At 47.8% G+C, this 18468-nt stretch overlaps 1 protein-coding gene across 1 annotated transcript in view; it reads right to left on the reverse strand.

Moving 5' to 3' along the window:
* Positions 1–3929: 3929 nt before the first annotated feature.
* The window catches only part of CDC45 (cell division cycle 45), a 143554-nt gene continuing 129015 nt past the window's right edge, over positions 3930–18468 (reverse strand). The window contains exons 14-19 of the mRNA XM_075321126.1: positions 13345–13483; positions 11064–11147; positions 7902–8020; positions 7390–7466; positions 5262–5327; positions 3930–4613 (exon numbers count right to left, since the gene is read on the reverse strand). Of these exons, the coding sequence (XP_075177241.1) occupies positions 5263–5327; positions 7390–7466; positions 7902–8020; positions 11064–11147; positions 13345–13483 (484 nt within the window). The 3' untranslated portion in view covers positions 3930–4613; position 5262. The remainder of the gene's footprint in view (positions 4614–5261; positions 5328–7389; positions 7467–7901; positions 8021–11063; positions 11148–13344; positions 13484–18468) is intronic.

The raw sequence follows: 18468 nt of genomic DNA on the forward strand, positions 1-18468 counted from the left end.
TGGTGGAGGCCGTGGCTTCCACCCACATCATAATCCGCCGGACTTCCTGGAAGGCTTGCCGACTGCGTGTCCCCCCTTGGTGATTGATGTATGCCACCGCTGTGGAGTTGTCCGATTGAATTCGGATCTGCTTCCCTTCCAGCCACTGTTGGAAGGCTAGTAGGGCAAGATACATTGCTCTGATTTCCAGAACATTGATCTGAAGGGTGGACTCCTGCTGAGTCCACGTACCCTGAGCCCTGTGGTGGAGAAACACTGCTCCCCACCCTGACAGACTCGCGTCTGTCGTGACCACCGCCCAGGACGGTGGTAGGAAGGATCTTCCCTGTGATAATGAGGTGGAAAGGAGCCACCACTGCAGAGAGTCCTTGGCCGTCTGGGAAAGGGAGACTTTCCTGTCCAGGGATGTTGACTTCCCGTCCCATTGGGGGAGAATGTCCCATTGAAGTGGACGCAGATGAAACTGCGCAAACGGAACCGCCTCTATTGCCGCCACCATCTTCCCGAGGAAGTGCATGAGGCGTCTTAAGGAGTGCGACTGAGTTTGAAGGAGAGCCTGCAGCCCAGTCTGTAGAGACCGCTGCTTGTCCAGCGGAAGCTTCACTATCGCTGAGAGAGTATGAAACTCCATGCCAAGATACGTTAGTGATTGGGTCCGTGAGAGTGCAAGACTGCTACCACTGCCGCCATGATCTTGGTGAACACCCGAGGGGCTGTCGCCAGACCAAATGGCAGAGCTACGAACTGAAGATGGTCGTCTCCTATCACGAAGCGTAGAAAGCGTTGGTGCTCTGTAGCAATCGGCACGTGGAGATAAGCATCTTTGATGTCTATTGATGCTAGGAAATCTCCTTGAGACATTGAGGCAATGACTGAGCGGAGGGATTCCATCCGGAACCGCCTGGCGTTCACATGCTTGTTGAGCAGTTTTAGGTCCAGAACAGGACGGAAGGAGCCGTCCTTTTTTGGAACCACAAAGAGATTGGAGTAAAATCCTCGCCCCCGTTCCTGAGGGGGGACAGGGATCACGACTCCTTCTGCTCTTAGAGAGTCCACCGCCTGCAGCAGGGCATCTGCTCGGTTGGGGTGTGGGGAGGTTCTGAAGAACCGAAGTGGAGGCCGAGAACTGAACTCGATTCTGTACCCGCGAGACAAAATGTCTGTGACCCACCGGTCTTTGACCTGTGACAGCCAAATGTCGCAAAAGCGGGAGAGCCTGCCACCGACCGAGGATGCGGAGGGAGGAGGCCGAAAGTCATGAGGTAGCCGCTTTGGAAGCGGTTCCTCCATTTGCTTTCCTGGGGCGTGAGTGAGCCCGCCAGGAATCTGAGCTCCCTTGTTCTTTCTGAGTCCTTTTGGACGAGGAGAATTGGGCCTTGCCCGAGCCTCGAAAGGACCGAAACCTCGACTGCCACTTTTTCTGTTGAGGTTTACTTGCTCTGGGCTGTGGTAAGGAAGAGTCCTTACCCTTGGACTGTTTTATGATTTCAGCCAATGGCTCACCAAACAGTCTGTCTCTAGATAATGGCAAGCTGGTTAAGCATTTTTTGGAACCAGCATCTGCTTTCCAGTCCTTTAACCACAAGGCTCTGCGCAAAACCACAGAATTGGCGGACGCCATAGCGGTACGGCTCGTAGATTCTAGGACAGCATTGATAGCATAGGTCGCAAACGCAGACATTTGCGAAGTTAGGGACGCCACCTGCGGTACTGCTGGATGTATGATAGCATCCACCTGCGCTAAACCAGCTGAAATAGCTTGGAGTGCCCACACGGCCGCGAATGCTGGAGCAAACGACGCGCCGATAGCTTCATAGACAGATTTCAACCAAAGGTCCATCTGTCTGTCGCTGGCATCTTTAAGTGAAGCGCCATCCTCTACTGCGACTATGGATCTAGCCGCAAGCTTGGAAATTGGGGGATCCACCTTTGGACACTGGGTCCAGCGTTTGGCCACCTCAGAGGGAAAAGGATAACGGGTATCCTTAGAACGTTTAGAGAAACGCTTGTCTGGATGAGCGTCGTGTTTCTGGATCGATTCTCTGAAGTCAGAGTGGTCCAAAAAAGCACTTAATTTACGCTTGGGATACAGGAAATGGAACTTCTCCTGCTGTGCAGCTGCCTCCTCTGCTGACGGAGCTGGGGGAGAAATATCCAACAGTCTATTAATTGCCGATATAAGGTCATTAACCATGGCGTCACCATCAGGGGCATCCAGATTGAGAGGGGCCTCAGGATTAGAATCCTGATCACCGTCCTCAGTCTCATCACAGAGAGACTCTTCTCGCTGAGACCCTGAGCAGTGTGATGACGTCGAGGGTCTTTCCCAGCGAGCTCGCTTAGGCTGCCTGGGACTGTCATCTGAGTCAGAGACTTCAGCCTGTGATGCTTGAGACCCCCTTGAAGTACGGATTAGTTCCAACTGAGGGGGACCGGAGAGCATAGACACAGCAGTGTCCATGGTCTGAGTAACTGGCCTGGACTGCAAGGTCTCCAGGATTTTTGTCATAGTCACAGACATTTTATCAGCAAAAACTGCAAAGTCTGTCCCCGTCACCGGGGCAGGGTTCACAGGCGTCTCTGCCTGGGCCACTGCCACCATAGGCTCTGGCTGACGAAGTGCCACTGGGACTGAACATTGCACACAATGTGAGTCATTGGAGCCTGCCGGTAGATCAGCCCCACATGCAGTACAAACAGTGTACACAGCCTTTGTCTTAGCACCCTTGCGTTTTGCGGATGACATGTTGCTGCCTCCTCAGAGCAGTACAGGGTGTCCAGCCAAGAAGCGACCTTACAGTGCAACTATATATATATATGGTACCAAGAAAAAAGTACACTAATATAACACTGAGGCACTAGTGGGGCCAGCACTAAAGTGCTGCTTACCGCCCGCTTAGGAGCGGGTGTGTGGTCGCCGAAATCCCTTTAGTCTGGGTCTCCCAGAGCCTGCTGCCTTTCCCCAGCCAGACCGCATGTGTAATGGCTGCCGGCGTCCTTGTGGAGAGGGGGGGCGGGCCCTGGGCGTATACAGACGAAGAGCGGGAAGCCTGCTTCCCACTGTGCCTAGTGAGAGGGCTGGAGCATGTAAATAAAGCTCCAGCCCTCGGCGCTGCCAATTGAGCAGCGTCTCTCCCATACCCTGATTGACAGGGTGGGGGCGGGAACGAAGCGGCGCTAGGCCGCAGAAGCCGGGGGCTAAAGTTAGAAGCGCCGCCGCCGTAAAAGCGCGGTCGGCGCAAAGTCCCCGGCGCACCACAAGTCGCAGCTGCGCCGCCGCTCCAGGAGCGGTCGGCGCAGTAGTTCCCAACATGTAACGTCACTCAGCAAAGCTGCAGTGACCTAACCCCAGCGCTACTGTCCCCGGCGCACTATAACGCTCAGCAAGCCTTGAGAGTGTCCGTGCCTGCCGGGGACACCGAGTACCTGAATGATGCAGGGCCTTGTCCCTGACTGTACTCATGCTCCAAATCCAGCAGGTTCTCTGGGTCTGTGGATGGAGCCCGGCCTCAGGGCTTGGGGGCCGGCAAGATCCCACTTCCACAGAGCCCTCCAGGGGATGTGGAAGGAAAACAGCATGTGGGCTCCAGCCTCTGTACCAGCAATAGGTACCTCAACCTTACAAGCACCACCGCGGGTGAGAAGGGAGCATGCTGGGGGCCCTATATGGGCCCTCTTTTCTTCCATCCGATATAGCCAGCAGCTACTGCTGACTACAAACAGTGGAGCTATGCGTGGATGTCTGACCTCCTTCGCACAAAGCAGAAAACTGGTGAGCCAGTGATCCCACTGGGGGTGTATAGCCAGAAGGGGAGGGGCCTTACACTTTTTAGTGTAATTGCTTTGTGTGGCCTCCGGAGGCAGTGCTATACACCCAATCGTCTGGGTCTCCCAATAGAGCGCCGAAGAAAACATCTAAACAAGTAAAATTCGCAGAAGGAATGTCCAGTGGGGACTTCCTGGAATGGGTTTCCACAGACGTACAGCTGCATGGAAGACCAAGATCACCATATGAAATGAGAAGTGTCGGCTGGAGACGTGTAAATACACAACAGTGGACTCTGGAACCTGGGAATATGTTCTCTGCAGTAATGGATCCCATTTTACTGCAAGTGTCATATAGAAATATATAGTGTTTTGGTAGATGTGTAGAGAACTCCACCAGAAAGCATAATGCCTTTGATGGAAAAAGGATCAAAATGGGGGCACTTTTTTTGTTTTACTCCAAAATCCTGTGAAAAGCCTTCCCAGAATCACCAATGTGGACACCTTACCATCACAACTATGAACTCATTGGACATCCCATTCCAAAGCCATAAGCAAGTAAATGAGTAACATATGTGGATATAGGTTTATTATAAGGATCACTGCTCAACATACCAGTGAAACAAAACTAGCAGTCTTGATGGGTTTAATTGGTTTTATTTACAATATTAGGAAACTAATCATGAGTGAATATGATAAAATTATTTTTGCTGAAAAGCCTCAGCTATAATTTAAGTTTGCACATAAAAACACCACATTTAAAAAAAAAACAACAGATAAAAGAAAAGCTCATTTACATAGAGACGAGTGTGACAGAACACGAGGGCCAACTTGAAAAGCACAATTTTCTGGAAAGAGAAATTATAGGTTACTACATCTTTGTTGGCATAAAGAAATTTGAAAAAAAAATAAATATAACTAATGCTTTAATGTGTCTAAAGCATATAAAATGTGGTTGCACTGGTAAGCCCATTCTATAAAACAGGGGCACACATGAACCATTATATAGCAAGTAAAATCTAATTAAAAGGGAATCTGTCACCAGGTAACTCTTAATCTGAGAGCAGCATAATGAAGGGGCAGAGATCCGGTTTCCAGAGATGTGTCACTTATTGGGCTGTTTAGTGTAGCTGTGATAAAATCACTTGATAATCTACTACTGATTAAAATTAGAGGATTACTTGACCTGCTGCCAGGTAGTCCAGCATATTCATGAGCTCTGTATAACTGCTAGACCTGCAACAGAGAAAACCTTGATTTTATCAAAATGACAGCAAACAGCTCAGTAAGTGACGCATCGTTGGAATCAGGATCTCTGCCCCTATGTTGTGTTGCTCTCAGACGAAGTAGCAAAAACCTGTTGACAGATTCCCTTTAAAAAAAAATAAAATAAATAATAATGTACATGTAAATAAGCGAACAATGGTGTTACATGACAAATTATGGGTAAAATCCCCAACATGTGAGAAAAGAGGTACATTCTGAACTTAGCATACCTTATGAGAGGAGAGAAATAAGAGCATCTAGGAATTTGCTTCGGTCTTCTGTCCTTAATTCAATTACTAAATACGAATTAAACAAGGAAGTTACTATCAATAACATTCTGCAAATCCTAATGTTCTAATGCACAATGAGTTTAAGATATTAATCATCATCAGAAGCTATCTGTTCAGGCGCTCATGAAGGAAGAAAATTTGCTTCTGTAGACGGCAACCCCCTAGTCGCTTCATCTCAGCAGTTTGGCTGGTAAAATTCCAACCACTTAAAACATGTTAAGAGGGACATGGGTCACATAGAACTTCCAGTCTGACCTCATTAACGCCACTGCAGCAGCTACTGTGCAGCCAGTCACAAAGCTTAAAAATACATCTCAAAGGTTTGATCTGGAGATTAAAACTAGTGATGGGCAGTCCCAGACTGTAAAAGGTCCAGATCCGCGCTGTTTCAAAAATACCAGAGTGCCGGGCACGGAATTCCGGTCAATGGTACAGATCCGGCACTTGGGAAGTATAAAAAAATTAAAGGAAAAATAAAGAAAAAAAATAAAAATAAAAGCACTTGGGCTATACTTACCAAGGCTCCGGCACGGCTGTAACTGCTCCAGCAGCTGCTCATTCACTTCCAGGGCTGCTCATTATCCTTCATTGCATATGCACTGCTTTCCCCGCCCATTGGCGTCTGTGATTGGTTGCAGTCAGAAGCACCCCCACTCTATACCATACAGTAAAAATAAATAAATAAAGAAAATTGGGGTAGGGTCCCCCCCCATATTATGATACCTAGCACACAAAGCCATGGCTAAAGGCTGCAGCCTCCAGCAGTGTGCTTATCTTGGCTGTATATCCACCCCAATTTTGATACCCAGACAAGATAAAGCCCGACAAGTAGGGGCTGGTATTCTCAGACTAAGGAGACTCATGGTTATTGGGCCCCCCAGCCTAAAAATAGCAGCCTGTAGCTGCCCAGAATTGTCGCATCCATTAGATGCAACAATCCCAGCAGTTTCCACGGCTCTTCCAGATTGTCCTGGTGCGGTGGCAATAGGGGTTAATCACAGCTCACAGCTGCCATTAAGCCCTAGATTAGTAATGGGGGGTCCTCATAGACCCTCCCAACTAATAATCTGTAAGTGAAAGTAAACACAAAACACTGTAAAAATCCTTTATTTGGAATAAAATACAAAAAACTCACCTTCTTTCAACACTTTATTAACCCCCAAAACACTCCTGCAGGTCTGACGTAATCTACACGAGGTCCTACGACGATTCCAGCTCTGCTACATCTGAAGTCAGAGCGCACGATCATGGAACATGACAGCTTGCTGTGGGCTTCAGGCAGAGACTGAGCCTCAGCGATCAGCGATGACGTCACTCAGATGGTTTGCGGTCACAGTAGAGGTTACAATGGTCCTCCACCTGTGACCACAGCTAACCTGACATCGGTCAGTAACCTCAGGTGGGGTCACTGAGTTTAATGAAGTACCCTGAGGTCAGGTTACCTAAGGTCACAGGTGGAAGACTTTGGGAACCTCCAGCTGTAATTAAAAAAAAAAAAGAAACAAGAAAAAAAAAAAAAAAAACTAAACAAAAAAGACGCTTGGGGTTTCTCTTATTTTGATACAAAGCCAAGATTAGCGCACGGCCTGTAGCCGTATGCTTTATATGTGCTGGTACCATAATACAAAGGTACGCTACGCCATATATTTATTTTTCTACCACGATAGACACACACGGCATCTGTGATTGGAAGCAGTCAGCTGACACTTTGTTACTCAGAGTGGGCACGCGTCTTGAGTACAATCACAGATGGCGGGGAAAGTAGTGCGTATGCAATGAAGGTAATGAGTGGCTCCGGAAGTGAATGAGAGATTGCTGGAGTGGTTATAGCCGCACTGGAGACTCAATAAATATAGCCCACTTGCTCCTATCCCTTCTACCACCATTTTTAATCACCGGATTGTGGTCCCTATAAGCTCATATGGTGACCGGCGTTCGACCAGATATCTAGGATCAATTCTGGGCTGAAACCGGATTTCTATTTTAATCTGGTAAGGTCTGCCGGTCCCGGTTATCTGTGAATCAGCCCATCACTAAGCAAAACTTATCAAGAATGGTCACCACTCACTTGACATATCAAACTGATTGTGAAGTGTCCGAGAACTCGTACTCTCTGCAGCTTTCTCAAAGGCTCGGCCGAAGAAGCTAAAAAGGTGAAAAGATTTAAAAAATTAAGCACATATTTAAATTAAAAAAATGAAGTACATAAGTATTTCAATTACATGAAGATAATAGTGCACTTAACACTTTATTAAAAAAAATATGAAAACAGTAAGAAATTAAAATATTCCACAGAAAGTCAAAGTTTCTAACATAATGTATTAAAAGTAAACATTTCAGTTCATCTGTACTGAAAAGCTCTGAGTAATCAACTTGCATAGAAACAGGATGTGAAAGTTGCAGCAGCCATCCAATGAAGATGTTAATGCCAGGACGTCGAAAAACATAGCACTGAGTGAAGAGGAGCAAGGCCATTGCGATAGGCCAGTATTTGGTGGTGGACAACCCCTTAAAAGGCTAGGAAACAAATCTTGTGTTCACATAAAGACTAACATATACCCGAAATAAAAAGAACCTTACTTCTTCTTGTCGGAACTCTCAACTTCTGGAGGAATTCCCACCATAATCACTGTTCCCTTCTCAATATCTAGTGGAGCAGCCAGAATCAGAGGGAGCAGTTTACATCGCTTGTTTTTAGTCTAATATTAAGAGAAAAAAAAAAATAGTATAATTGCCAATTTATGCACAATAGTCATATCGAACATATATAGTCTCTAATAATACACAGCTTTTCCCCAAGCAACCCTAAAAATAAGGTTGACAAATCATCCATATTTTAAGACAACCTGAAATTAGCATGCAAGGCTTAGAGACTCAAAAATATATGGTAAAAAGTCCATATAATATACTGTATGTCACAAAAGTGAGTACACCCCTCACATTTTTGTAAATATTTCATTATATCTTTTCATGGGACAACACTGAAGATATGACGCTCTGATACAATATAAAGTAGTCAGTGTACAGCTTGTATAACAGTGTAAATTTTGTGTTCACTCTAAATAACTGTCAGGTTGAGCCCCACACTCCTTTAAACTTCTGCTTTCAGCATTATTATAGCCTCGGTCAACTTTTTCTTCAGATCCTCAGAGAATTCTTTGCCATGAGGTGCCATATTGAACTTCCAGTGACCAGTATGAGAGTGTGTGGGTGCGATAACACAAATCTAACACACCTGATCCCCATAACAGCTGAGACCTTGTAACACTAATGAGTCACATGACACGGGGGAGGGAAAATTGTTAATTGGGCAGTTTGTCCATTTTCACTTAGGGATGTACTCACTTTTGTTGCCAGCGGTTTTGACATTAATGGCTATGTGTTGAGTTATTTAGAGGGCACACCAAACTTACACAGTTATACAAGCTGTACACTGACTACTTTACATTGTATCAAAGTCTTATATCTTCAGGTGTTGTCCCATGAAAATAATAAAATATTCAGAAAAACGTGAGGGTGTACTCACTTTTGCGATATACTGTATATTATCGTCTAAACAGAACTTTTGAACTCTTCCCTACTGCAAATGACAGGAGGATATCCCTCAAGATTGGAGGAAATATGGTTTCCCAGTCAACGGAAAGAGGTCTTTAGAATAAGGACAGGCAAGGAAAAGCTCACAATTGAAGGAGAGCAGTGCACAGCTTTAAGTTGGACAGTTTTAGAAAATAACACATTTAAAGCGCTGGAAGTGCAGCAATGAATTATGAAGTCAGGAAAGACCTCATCCTCTCTGTGACAGAAAACCGGCAATTGTCTTCCCAAGTTTATTTCCATTTAAAATCTGCTTGTCTGTCCCACGAAGCTTTGCAGTGAGACTTAAAATCCTATTCTTTTCTTACACAGCTTTGTACTTTTGCTCTTAATAGAACATTCAAGAAGAATGTAAGCTCTTGAGGACATAGTCATCTCCGTCTTTGTAGCTCCGGTCACATATTTAGCCAAGTTTATTGTGCTTGTATTTAGCGTTATGTATAGGTTTACAATAATAATATTCAAAATCTTCAAGGCAACATTGAATTTTGACCTTGATATAAACAATGACTATATTGTCAACAAGTACCGTATTTTTTGGACTGTAAGACGCACTTTTTTCCCCCCCAAATGTTGGGGGAAAGTGGGGGGTGCATCTTATAGTCTGAATGTGGCTGCGGGGAATGAGGGTGCTGCGTTGGAGTGGGTCATCGGTGGCATGAGCAGGCTGTAGCAGCCTGCCATGACCACGTGGGCCCGCTCATTTCATATGCACGCCCATCATCCCTGGAAGCCGGCGTTGACAAGTAAGCGGGAGTTGTGCGCATAATTAACAGCCGGCACGCGTGATCACCCCTGGCAACTATAGCCTGAGCTGATCATGTGCAGCTATAGTCACTGCCCCCCGCGCATCATCATCAGCGCGAGGGGCAGTGAATAAGTATATTCACCTATCACTGTTGTCTACAGCATCACGAGCTCCTCCTGTCTGCCGGCCAGCTGATCTGTGTAGAGCGGTGAGCACAGCGATGACGTCATCGCCGTGCGCACCGCTAGTCTCTACACAGGTCAGCTGACAGACAGACAGGAGGACGAGCGATGCTGCAGACAACGGAGACTGCTCCACACAGGTCAGTGGCGCTGCTACTGGCACTGACAGGAGGAGGAGCGACGCTCCATGGAGCGACGAAAAGTGAATATAAACGTTTATTTTTTGTGTTTTTTTAGCCACAGGATACAGGCCATTTGCAGGATGGGGGTATATAGCAGGATGGATGGGGGTATATATATATCAGGATGGATGGGGGTATATATATCAGGATGGGGGTATATATATCAGGATGGGGGTATATAGAAGGATGGGGGCATATTACAGGATCGCAGTATATAGCAGGATGGGGGTATACAGCAGGATAAGGGGATATACCAGCATGGCAGTATATAGCAGGATGAGGGTATATAGCAGGATGGCAGTATATAGCAGGATGGCGGTATACAGCAGGATAGGGGGAATATACCAGGATGGCGCTATGTAGCAAGATGGGGGCTATACCATGATGATGGTATATAGCAGGATGGGAATATATACAAGGATGGGGTACATATATACAAGGATGGGGATCATTACCAGGATGGGGTACCTTAGTAGAGCATTTTGGGACATTACCCCCCTAACAGTGTAAGCAGTAGATCCTCGCCCCATAAGTGTGTCATGACCACAATTTTTGCTTAAATTTTTATTTTCCTCATCTAAAACCAGGGTGCGTCTTATGGTCCGAAAAATACGGTATCTCTGCAGTATAAAGACATTAAAGAAAAAAAAAAAAAAAAGAAAAGTATTTCAGTTTGCAGGAATGCTGGCACCTACAGTCAACGTTTACAGACTTTACCTGACCTTCTAAGCTGCGATAGAGATATATATATATATATATATATATATATATATATATATATATATATATATATATATATATATATATATATATATATACACACATATATACACACATATATACACACACACATACATACATGCATACATACACATTTCTATCTTTCCCTCTAATATACGAGTTATATCTACTTTATTTTTTGTTTGTTTAATAAATGGTATAGTTAACGTCACAGAGACAGGCATAACTTGCAAGTTGAAAACATTTAAGCCACATTTTTACATAATTTTTGTAGTAATATCAAATATATACTCACAGAACTGACGAAGGATTTCAGCAAGTATTTACAAAGCAGACTCAATGACACAGGTTTAGAAAACATCTTGACATCTGGAGTTCCCTAAAAATAAATTACATTTCTGAGCTTGGGTTAAAAAGAGTAAAGGATGATTATTACCAGACGATCCAAAACAAAAATAAATAAAAAAAATAATAATACTGACTAACATCCAACATTTGTACGCATCACTACTGGTTACAAAAAAAACAAACAAATAAGCAGGCTTATCATGAAAATAGGATCTGTGCTGCCGAGAACAATTGCAGCCTATGAACATGCATAAACAAAGGATTACAGACCGGCAAGCATATTGACATTCGGCCTTCGTTTAACACTGTGCATCTTTCAGTGTATCCAATCAAATAAAAGCCAATCTAAAAGGGCCCCCATTTACAATAGATAGCTGCCGGCCACATGATGGTTCAGCTGACCATTCATCTGGCATCTCTCTTGCCCAACTTGCCAATAAACAAGACTACTCAGTAAAGGCCACGTCTCACTAAGCAACATCACTAGCAACATCGCTGCTGAGGCACGACGTTTGTGACGCAACAGCGATGTTGCTAGCGATGTTGCTGTGTGTGACATCCAGCAACAACCTGGCCCCTGCTGTGAGGTCGCCGGTTGTTGCTGAATGTCCTGGACCATTTTTTAGTCATTGCTCTCCCGCTGTGAAGCGCACATCGCTGTGTGTGACAGCGACAGAGCAACAACTGAATGTGCAGGGAGCCGGCTTCTGCGGACGCTGGTTACAAAGGTAAATATCGGGTAACCAAGAAGCCCTTTCCTTGGTTACCCGATATTTACCTTCGTTACCAGCGTCCGCCGCTCTCACGCTGTCAGTGCCGGCTCCCTGCACACGTAGCCACAGTACACATCGGGTAATTAACCCGATGTGTACTCTGGCTAGGAGTGCAGGGAGCCAGCGCTAAGCGGTGTGCGCTGGTAACCAAGGTAAATATCGGGTTGGTTACCCGATATTTACCTTAGTTACCAAGCGCAGCATCGCTTCCACGCGTCGCTGCTGGCTGGGGGCTGGTCACTGGTGAGATCTGCCTGTTTGACAGCTCACCAGCAACCCGTGTAACGACGCTCCAGCGATCCCTGCCAGGTCAGGTTGCTGGTGGGATCGCTGGAGCGTCGCTTAGTGTGACGGTACCTTAAGAGGAGTGTTCTTCTGTTCTGTATGAAAGCGTCGCCGACGTCCCAGGCAGTGGTTTATTTCACAGAAATCAAAAGGATCGATGAAAATAGTGGCCCTCTCTTACTGCCTACTTCCTGATATCCCCACTATCTGCGTCCTCAGGATGTAGATTGCAGTAAATACATTGGTGAGGATGGTGCAGTTAGCTCAGTCTCTACCAAACAGCTTGTGGCACAGCAGATGTCACATCATCGCATGTGCTGTGCAGAGCGTTCATGTACCAGAACGCCTGTAGAGAGGAGAGTATGTGGGGTTTTTTTCTTTCATGTGTGTGGGATGTTTCATGTTTCTAGGAGTCTATGTTGGGGCTCAAAAATGTATATAGTGGGTTATGTGGGGGATGAAAAATGTATATAGTGGATTATGTGGGGGATCAAAAATGTATATAGTGGGTTATGTGGTGGCTCATAAATCTATATAGGAGGCTATGTAGGGGCTCAGAAATGTATATAGGAATTCTAGGTGGGGCTCATAATGCATACAAGAGGCACGGTATCATGTGGTCCCTTGGGAAAATTAATTGCCCACCCCTGGCCTAAGGTGTATGGGAGGCCTTTAGACAGCGCTCTGTACTGGTGCCACCAAAAAGCACATCATTTTAGGGTTACACTCAGGTGATACCTGCAAGCTCAATCTGGTGAGCGTGTATGGCATCAGCGTGCAGTAGCGCAGCATGTGAATGCATTCCAAAATTGGTGCGCTGATTAAGTGAGTGAGCCCTCTCTTTTCCACACCAGTCTGTCATTGTTAGTCTGTTAACTGTAATTTATGAGTGAATTCTGTATGTAACCTCCTTCACATGTACAGCACCATGGAATCAAGGGTGCTCTAAAAAGAAATAATTGAAATCAGTCTCTGTTGCCTGAAAACTGATCTAACTTCCCAATCATAGAAACTGGAGAGCGTAAACTAGAACATTATGAGAATGTGTTCTTGTCTACATAAATTTGTGTGGTTGCAAAATGGCCAGAGCAATTTTATCATTGTTAGGTCAGTCAGATTAGTCACAAAACAGTATGCAACCTAGCTTGGCCTGGAAAGATTGATACCAACCTCCATAAGATAACAGTACAGGAAAGGTCCCTGGGATAGAATAAGATTGGTGCATATGCAACTGGCTACAGTCTGTTGAATGGCGCGTAATAGTTTCTTAGAGAGATCCAGGCCATTGTGCAGTTTATCAAGGTTGCTCCTGTAAATTAATCAGAAATAGTTCAAATTATAAAATTGTTCTCTGCCCAAAACATACAGAAACCCTTACTAATGGTGCACTTGTCACAGTTTTAGCTAAATATATTTGGTAATGGTCACAAACCATTATGCCTTATTCACATGGGCTGCACGGACGCAATTTATTGGGCTATGAACAGGTTTCTCTTTCTTATGTAAAATATAAATACAGTACATATATTCCCTACACAGACCAGTGTAGGACATGTATGGTCAGAAAGGATACATTTAAATGAATGGATGAGAGAAAGGAAAAAAAAATGTTGTTAGGAGAACCTCTAATCAAACATCCATCTGATTTTTTATTTATTTTTTTTTAAAGCAAAAATAAAGATTTTTGGTAGTCACAGTAAAATTTCTCTCTCGGAGCCTTCATTAGGTGACAGTAAATGATGGGATGGGTGCTGCTGTCACTACGAGACTGCCACTAGGCAGAAAAATTTAATGCTTCCTCAACAGATTACGCCCACCAACTGGAACCAAGCTAATCAGTTAGTGAGATAGCATAATCACAGGCAACAGAGGTGAAAGGAAGGGAAGGTGTCAAAGAATGGAGGAGTCAAGAAAGATTTTAATGTGAATACACGAAATCTTTTCTCTATTGCTTCATTGGGGGACACAGGAAACCATGGGACTTCCCAAAGCAGCCCCAAGGGTAGGAAGAAATAGAACCAGCAAATGAAAAAGCAGAGGCAAATCTCAGGTTGGAACCTGGGCCACTACTGCTTGAAAAACCTTTCTACCCAGGCTTGCATCTGCCGAAGTGCAGGTGTGCACTCTGTAGAACTTGGAAAAGGTATGTACAGAGAACTAGGTAGCAGACTTGAGGAACTGCAAAACAGAGGCCTGATGATTATCAGCCCAGGAAACCCCCCGACTGCACGAGTGGAGTAAGGCTATGTGCACACGCTGCGTTTTTTTGACGCTGCGTTTTTGGCCGCTAAAAACGCACAAAAACGCACCTGCGTCGAAAAAACGCGGCAAAAAACGCACGCGTTTTGCCGCAATTTGGTGCGTTTTTTTGCTGCGTTTTGCTGCGTTTTTGCTCACTGCGTCTTTATGCGTTTTTTATCAGTGAACAAAAAAAAAAAAGGTCTGATGTCATTTCCTTCTTCAATGTGTTCTTCATTCTCCACTAGTGTATGCAGAAGAGCAGACAGCTGCAGAACTACAAGGCTCAGCATCCTCGATCCAATAGTGTATGCAGGAGAGCAGACAGCAGCTGTCGAACTACAAGGCTCAGCATCCTCCATCCAATAGTGTATGCAGGAGAGCAGACAGCAGCTGTCGAACTACAAGGCTCAGCATCCTCCTTCCAGGACTGTATGCAGGATTTCTTTGCCCCCCCAAAAAAAAAAAAATGACGTGGGCTTCGCCATATTTTTGTATGCTAGCCGGGTACAGCAGGCAGGTACGGGCTGCCCCCAACCCCCAGCTGCCTATTTGTACCCGGCTGGGAACCAAAAATATAGGGAAGCCCTTTTTTTTTTTTTTAAATTATTTCATGAATTTCATGAAATAATTTAAAAAAAAAATGACGTGGGCTTCGCCCAATTTTTTGAGTCCAGCCGGGTACAACTAGGCAGCTGGGGATTGGAATCCACAGTGCAGGGTGCCCATGCTTTCTGGGCACCCCCGCTGTGAATTGCAGTCCCGCAGCCACCCCAGAAAATGGCGCTTTCATAGAAGCGCTGTGGCGCCCCTGACCTGGTCAGGCACCACTGAGTACTGCACCCATGCTGGGGACAGTACAATACAGGTAATCCAGAAGGCTGACCGAGGTGTGACTACACAGGCGCATAGTGATCAGGTCTCACACATGTACCTTTGGGAGGACCCCTGGGGATCCCAGGAGGGGGCAAAGCCTTCACCTCCACTGGAATAGTGGAGGGGGTAAAACGCCTCCATCTCCACTCAAGGGGTGTGGTGGAGAGCCTGGTTGCTAGGTGGCGTAGGCAAGAAAGGGAGAGGAGGAGCAGTGAGCCGGTTCAGTGTGCAGTCCAGGGGGAGCAGACGTCAGGAGCAGACCCCTGGGGCTGTTGCAGTCTGACAGCGTCCGCGCAGTGGCTACCGACGGGGGAGAACGGTCACCTAGTAGTGCTACCCGAAATCCATCTTCAGCTAAAGAGAGAGCAACGGAGTGGGAAGTAAGGAGACTGCTAGGGAGTTACCAGGCCCAAACGGGTAGTAGGTCCCAGTGCAGGGATAGATCCATCTTTCCTTGCCAAACCTGCTTGAGGGGGCACTTCACACCCCCAAGATCACACTACAAAGTCCGCAGCCACGTCGCCACAGTTAGGGCCCATAGTTCACAGGAGGCAAGCAGCCGGAGTGTCCTGGTCCCGGCTACAAGCAAACGGACAAAACGAAGGGGAGAGAGGCTTCAGCAACTTCCCTGGGTGACCCCCATAGGGACTAAAAGTCGGGGTTACCCCAAAACGCAAAGGGCTAAGGAAGGCGAGTCGGTAGTCACCCTCATCAGTCAGCCTGAAGGATACCTGGTTCCAGCCTGGTTCATCCCAGCTACGCCCGGGTTACTCACTCTGCCACCTTCTGTGAGTAAAACCCCTGAAAGACATTCTGCTTGTGTGGAGTTATTCTGCGCCTTGTGGTTCTACACACCTACACAGGGCCCTGGGGCTTGCCTCACTCTCAGGAGGCTATTACAACCGACTGCACCCACCATCAGCCCCAGGCATCCCTTAATCTGCAGTGGCGGTCCCCACTGACCGCAATTCTGAGAGTGGCGTCACGACAATCCTAAAAGAAGATCTCCTACCTGTGACCAGACTGTTCCATCCAAGTGGAGTCCCTGAAGGTAATGCACCGACACTGCACATGCGGGGCTTCACATCTGGCGTCACGAACAGGATAAGGACTAGACCTGTTCAGACAGGTGACCATGTGCCTGGGCGGTCCGCTTGAAAAATTGGAAGCGCCGCCATATTGCCACCATGAAAAGCGCGCTGAAAAACAACAGCAGCCCGCGCTGGGAGAAGTTACCGCCCACGAAGAGGTGTGGCTACCCAGAGATCCCCTGCAGAGTCCTGACCTCGCAAGTGAAGAGAGCGGAAGCGTTCAGAGACGTCGGGACAGAAAGGGAGCCAGAAGCCTGCTGTTAGAGGAAATGGCGTCTGAACACAGAGACCCAGAGCCAGGCTCCACTGCCTGGTGGTGTCGGGAGCTTGCCGAGTTCTGCGATCAACTGGAGGCCAGGGTCAGAAGGCAGATCAGAGAGGGACGTGCGGAGTTTCTGGAAATGACCGCGGCGGTTCAGGCCTATGAGGGGAGAGCCGCGCGCCGAGTGCCAGACCGGGCGGTGACGACTCAGACCCCGATGCTGCCAACGATGGGTGAGTCCAGCGTTGCCCCTGCCAGCGCGAGTGCCCCGATCCCTGCTGCCATGCCCGCGGCCCCTGAAGAGGCGTCCGGCGCGGCGACGCTGAAGCAGGCCGCAGCCACGCCAGGTGCAGCCCGCCAAGCCCAGGCCGCCGCAGCGATGCCCTGCTCGGCCCACCGAGACCCGGTCCCTGCAGCAACGCCCAGTCCGGCCCGCAAAGATCCGGCTGCCACCGCGACCCTCATCCATGCCGCGGGTGTGACGCTGACCCAGGCCGCCGCCTTGCTAGGCCCGGCCCGCCAAGACCCCACCGCAGCAGCGACGCTCATCCACGCCGCAGGCGGGGTGCTGAACCAGGCCGCAGCCACGCCAGGTGCGGCCCGCCAAGCTCCGGTCGCTGCAGCGACGCCCAGCCCAGCCTGCACAGATCCCATCGCAGCTGCGACGCCAATTCAGGCCGCCGCCATGCAGGGCGCGGCCCGCCAAGACCAGGCCGCCGCCATGCCGGGCGCGGCCCGCCAAGACCAGGCCGCCGCCATGCCGGGCGCGGCCCGCCAAGACCAGGCCGCCGCCATACAGGGCGCGGCCCGCCAAGACAAGACAGACGTACCATTGTTTACCCCGGCCTGCAAGGCCAGAGCAGACACCGCTCCCCAGTCTAAAGAGGTCCCTGCTAGGAAGTCCCTGATAGGTGCGGACCCCGAATACTGGAGACTGAAGGCTGACCTGGAGGCCAAGTTCCCACAGGAGATGGTGGACCAGTATCTGCTCCCTCCGCATACCCCCAAGGCGACTTCTGCAGCAACCACGCCAAAGAGTCCCTCGCCCGGGCCTGCTGATGAACACCCATCCCCAGCGCTGCCACAACAGGAGTGCTCTGAAGAACTAAGGGGGAGGGGAGGCCAGAAGGCTGAGGAGCTGACTCCGGAGCCATCAGCAGTGGATTCATACCCCGAGCCAGAGATGTTGCCATACTCCCGCTGGGACGAAGAAGACCCGATACCCTCTGCTGAAGAAGATCTGCCCAAAAGCCTCACCTGGGAGCTTGTAAGCTGTACCTCGCAGAATCCAGTCCGCAAGACACGGCGCCGTAGCAGATCCAAGTTCACCCCTGCACCACAGTCTCCAGAGCAGAAAGATGAAATAACGGCCAGAGACTTAGAGGAAAAACGGTTCCTGAGAAGGGCCAAAGCCCAGGTCAGAGGACCCCTTTGTCGAGGAGTAGTAGAAGATTTCAGCCTAAAATCAGGATACGGCTTTATATTAGCTCCTGGTATAAAAGAAGGCATATTTGTGAATAGAAGGGATGTTAGAGCCCATTTGCCCAGAGGACATCCTGGAAGAAACCTACGGATGGGAGACACAGTGGAGTTTACAATGCATCAAGGAGAAAGAGGCTGGTATGCACTAGATGTTACCCCATGTACCAGAAAGCCTTACAGCAGTCCTGCAAAAGAAACAGACACAGAAGAAGACGGAGATAGAGAAAGGAGAGATAAAGAACCCACTGATGAGACCACCACGGACGATGAAAGAGATCGAGAAACCAACAGGTGCCGCAGCCCTACAGGCCCAAGCCCTGGTGAGGAGGAATCCAAGTAAAGCAA

The sequence above is a fragment of the Anomaloglossus baeobatrachus genome, chromosome 1, assembly GCF_048569485.1.
Source record: "Anomaloglossus baeobatrachus isolate aAnoBae1 chromosome 1, aAnoBae1.hap1, whole genome shotgun sequence".
Taxonomy (NCBI): Eukaryota; Metazoa; Chordata; class Amphibia; order Anura; family Aromobatidae; genus Anomaloglossus; species Anomaloglossus baeobatrachus.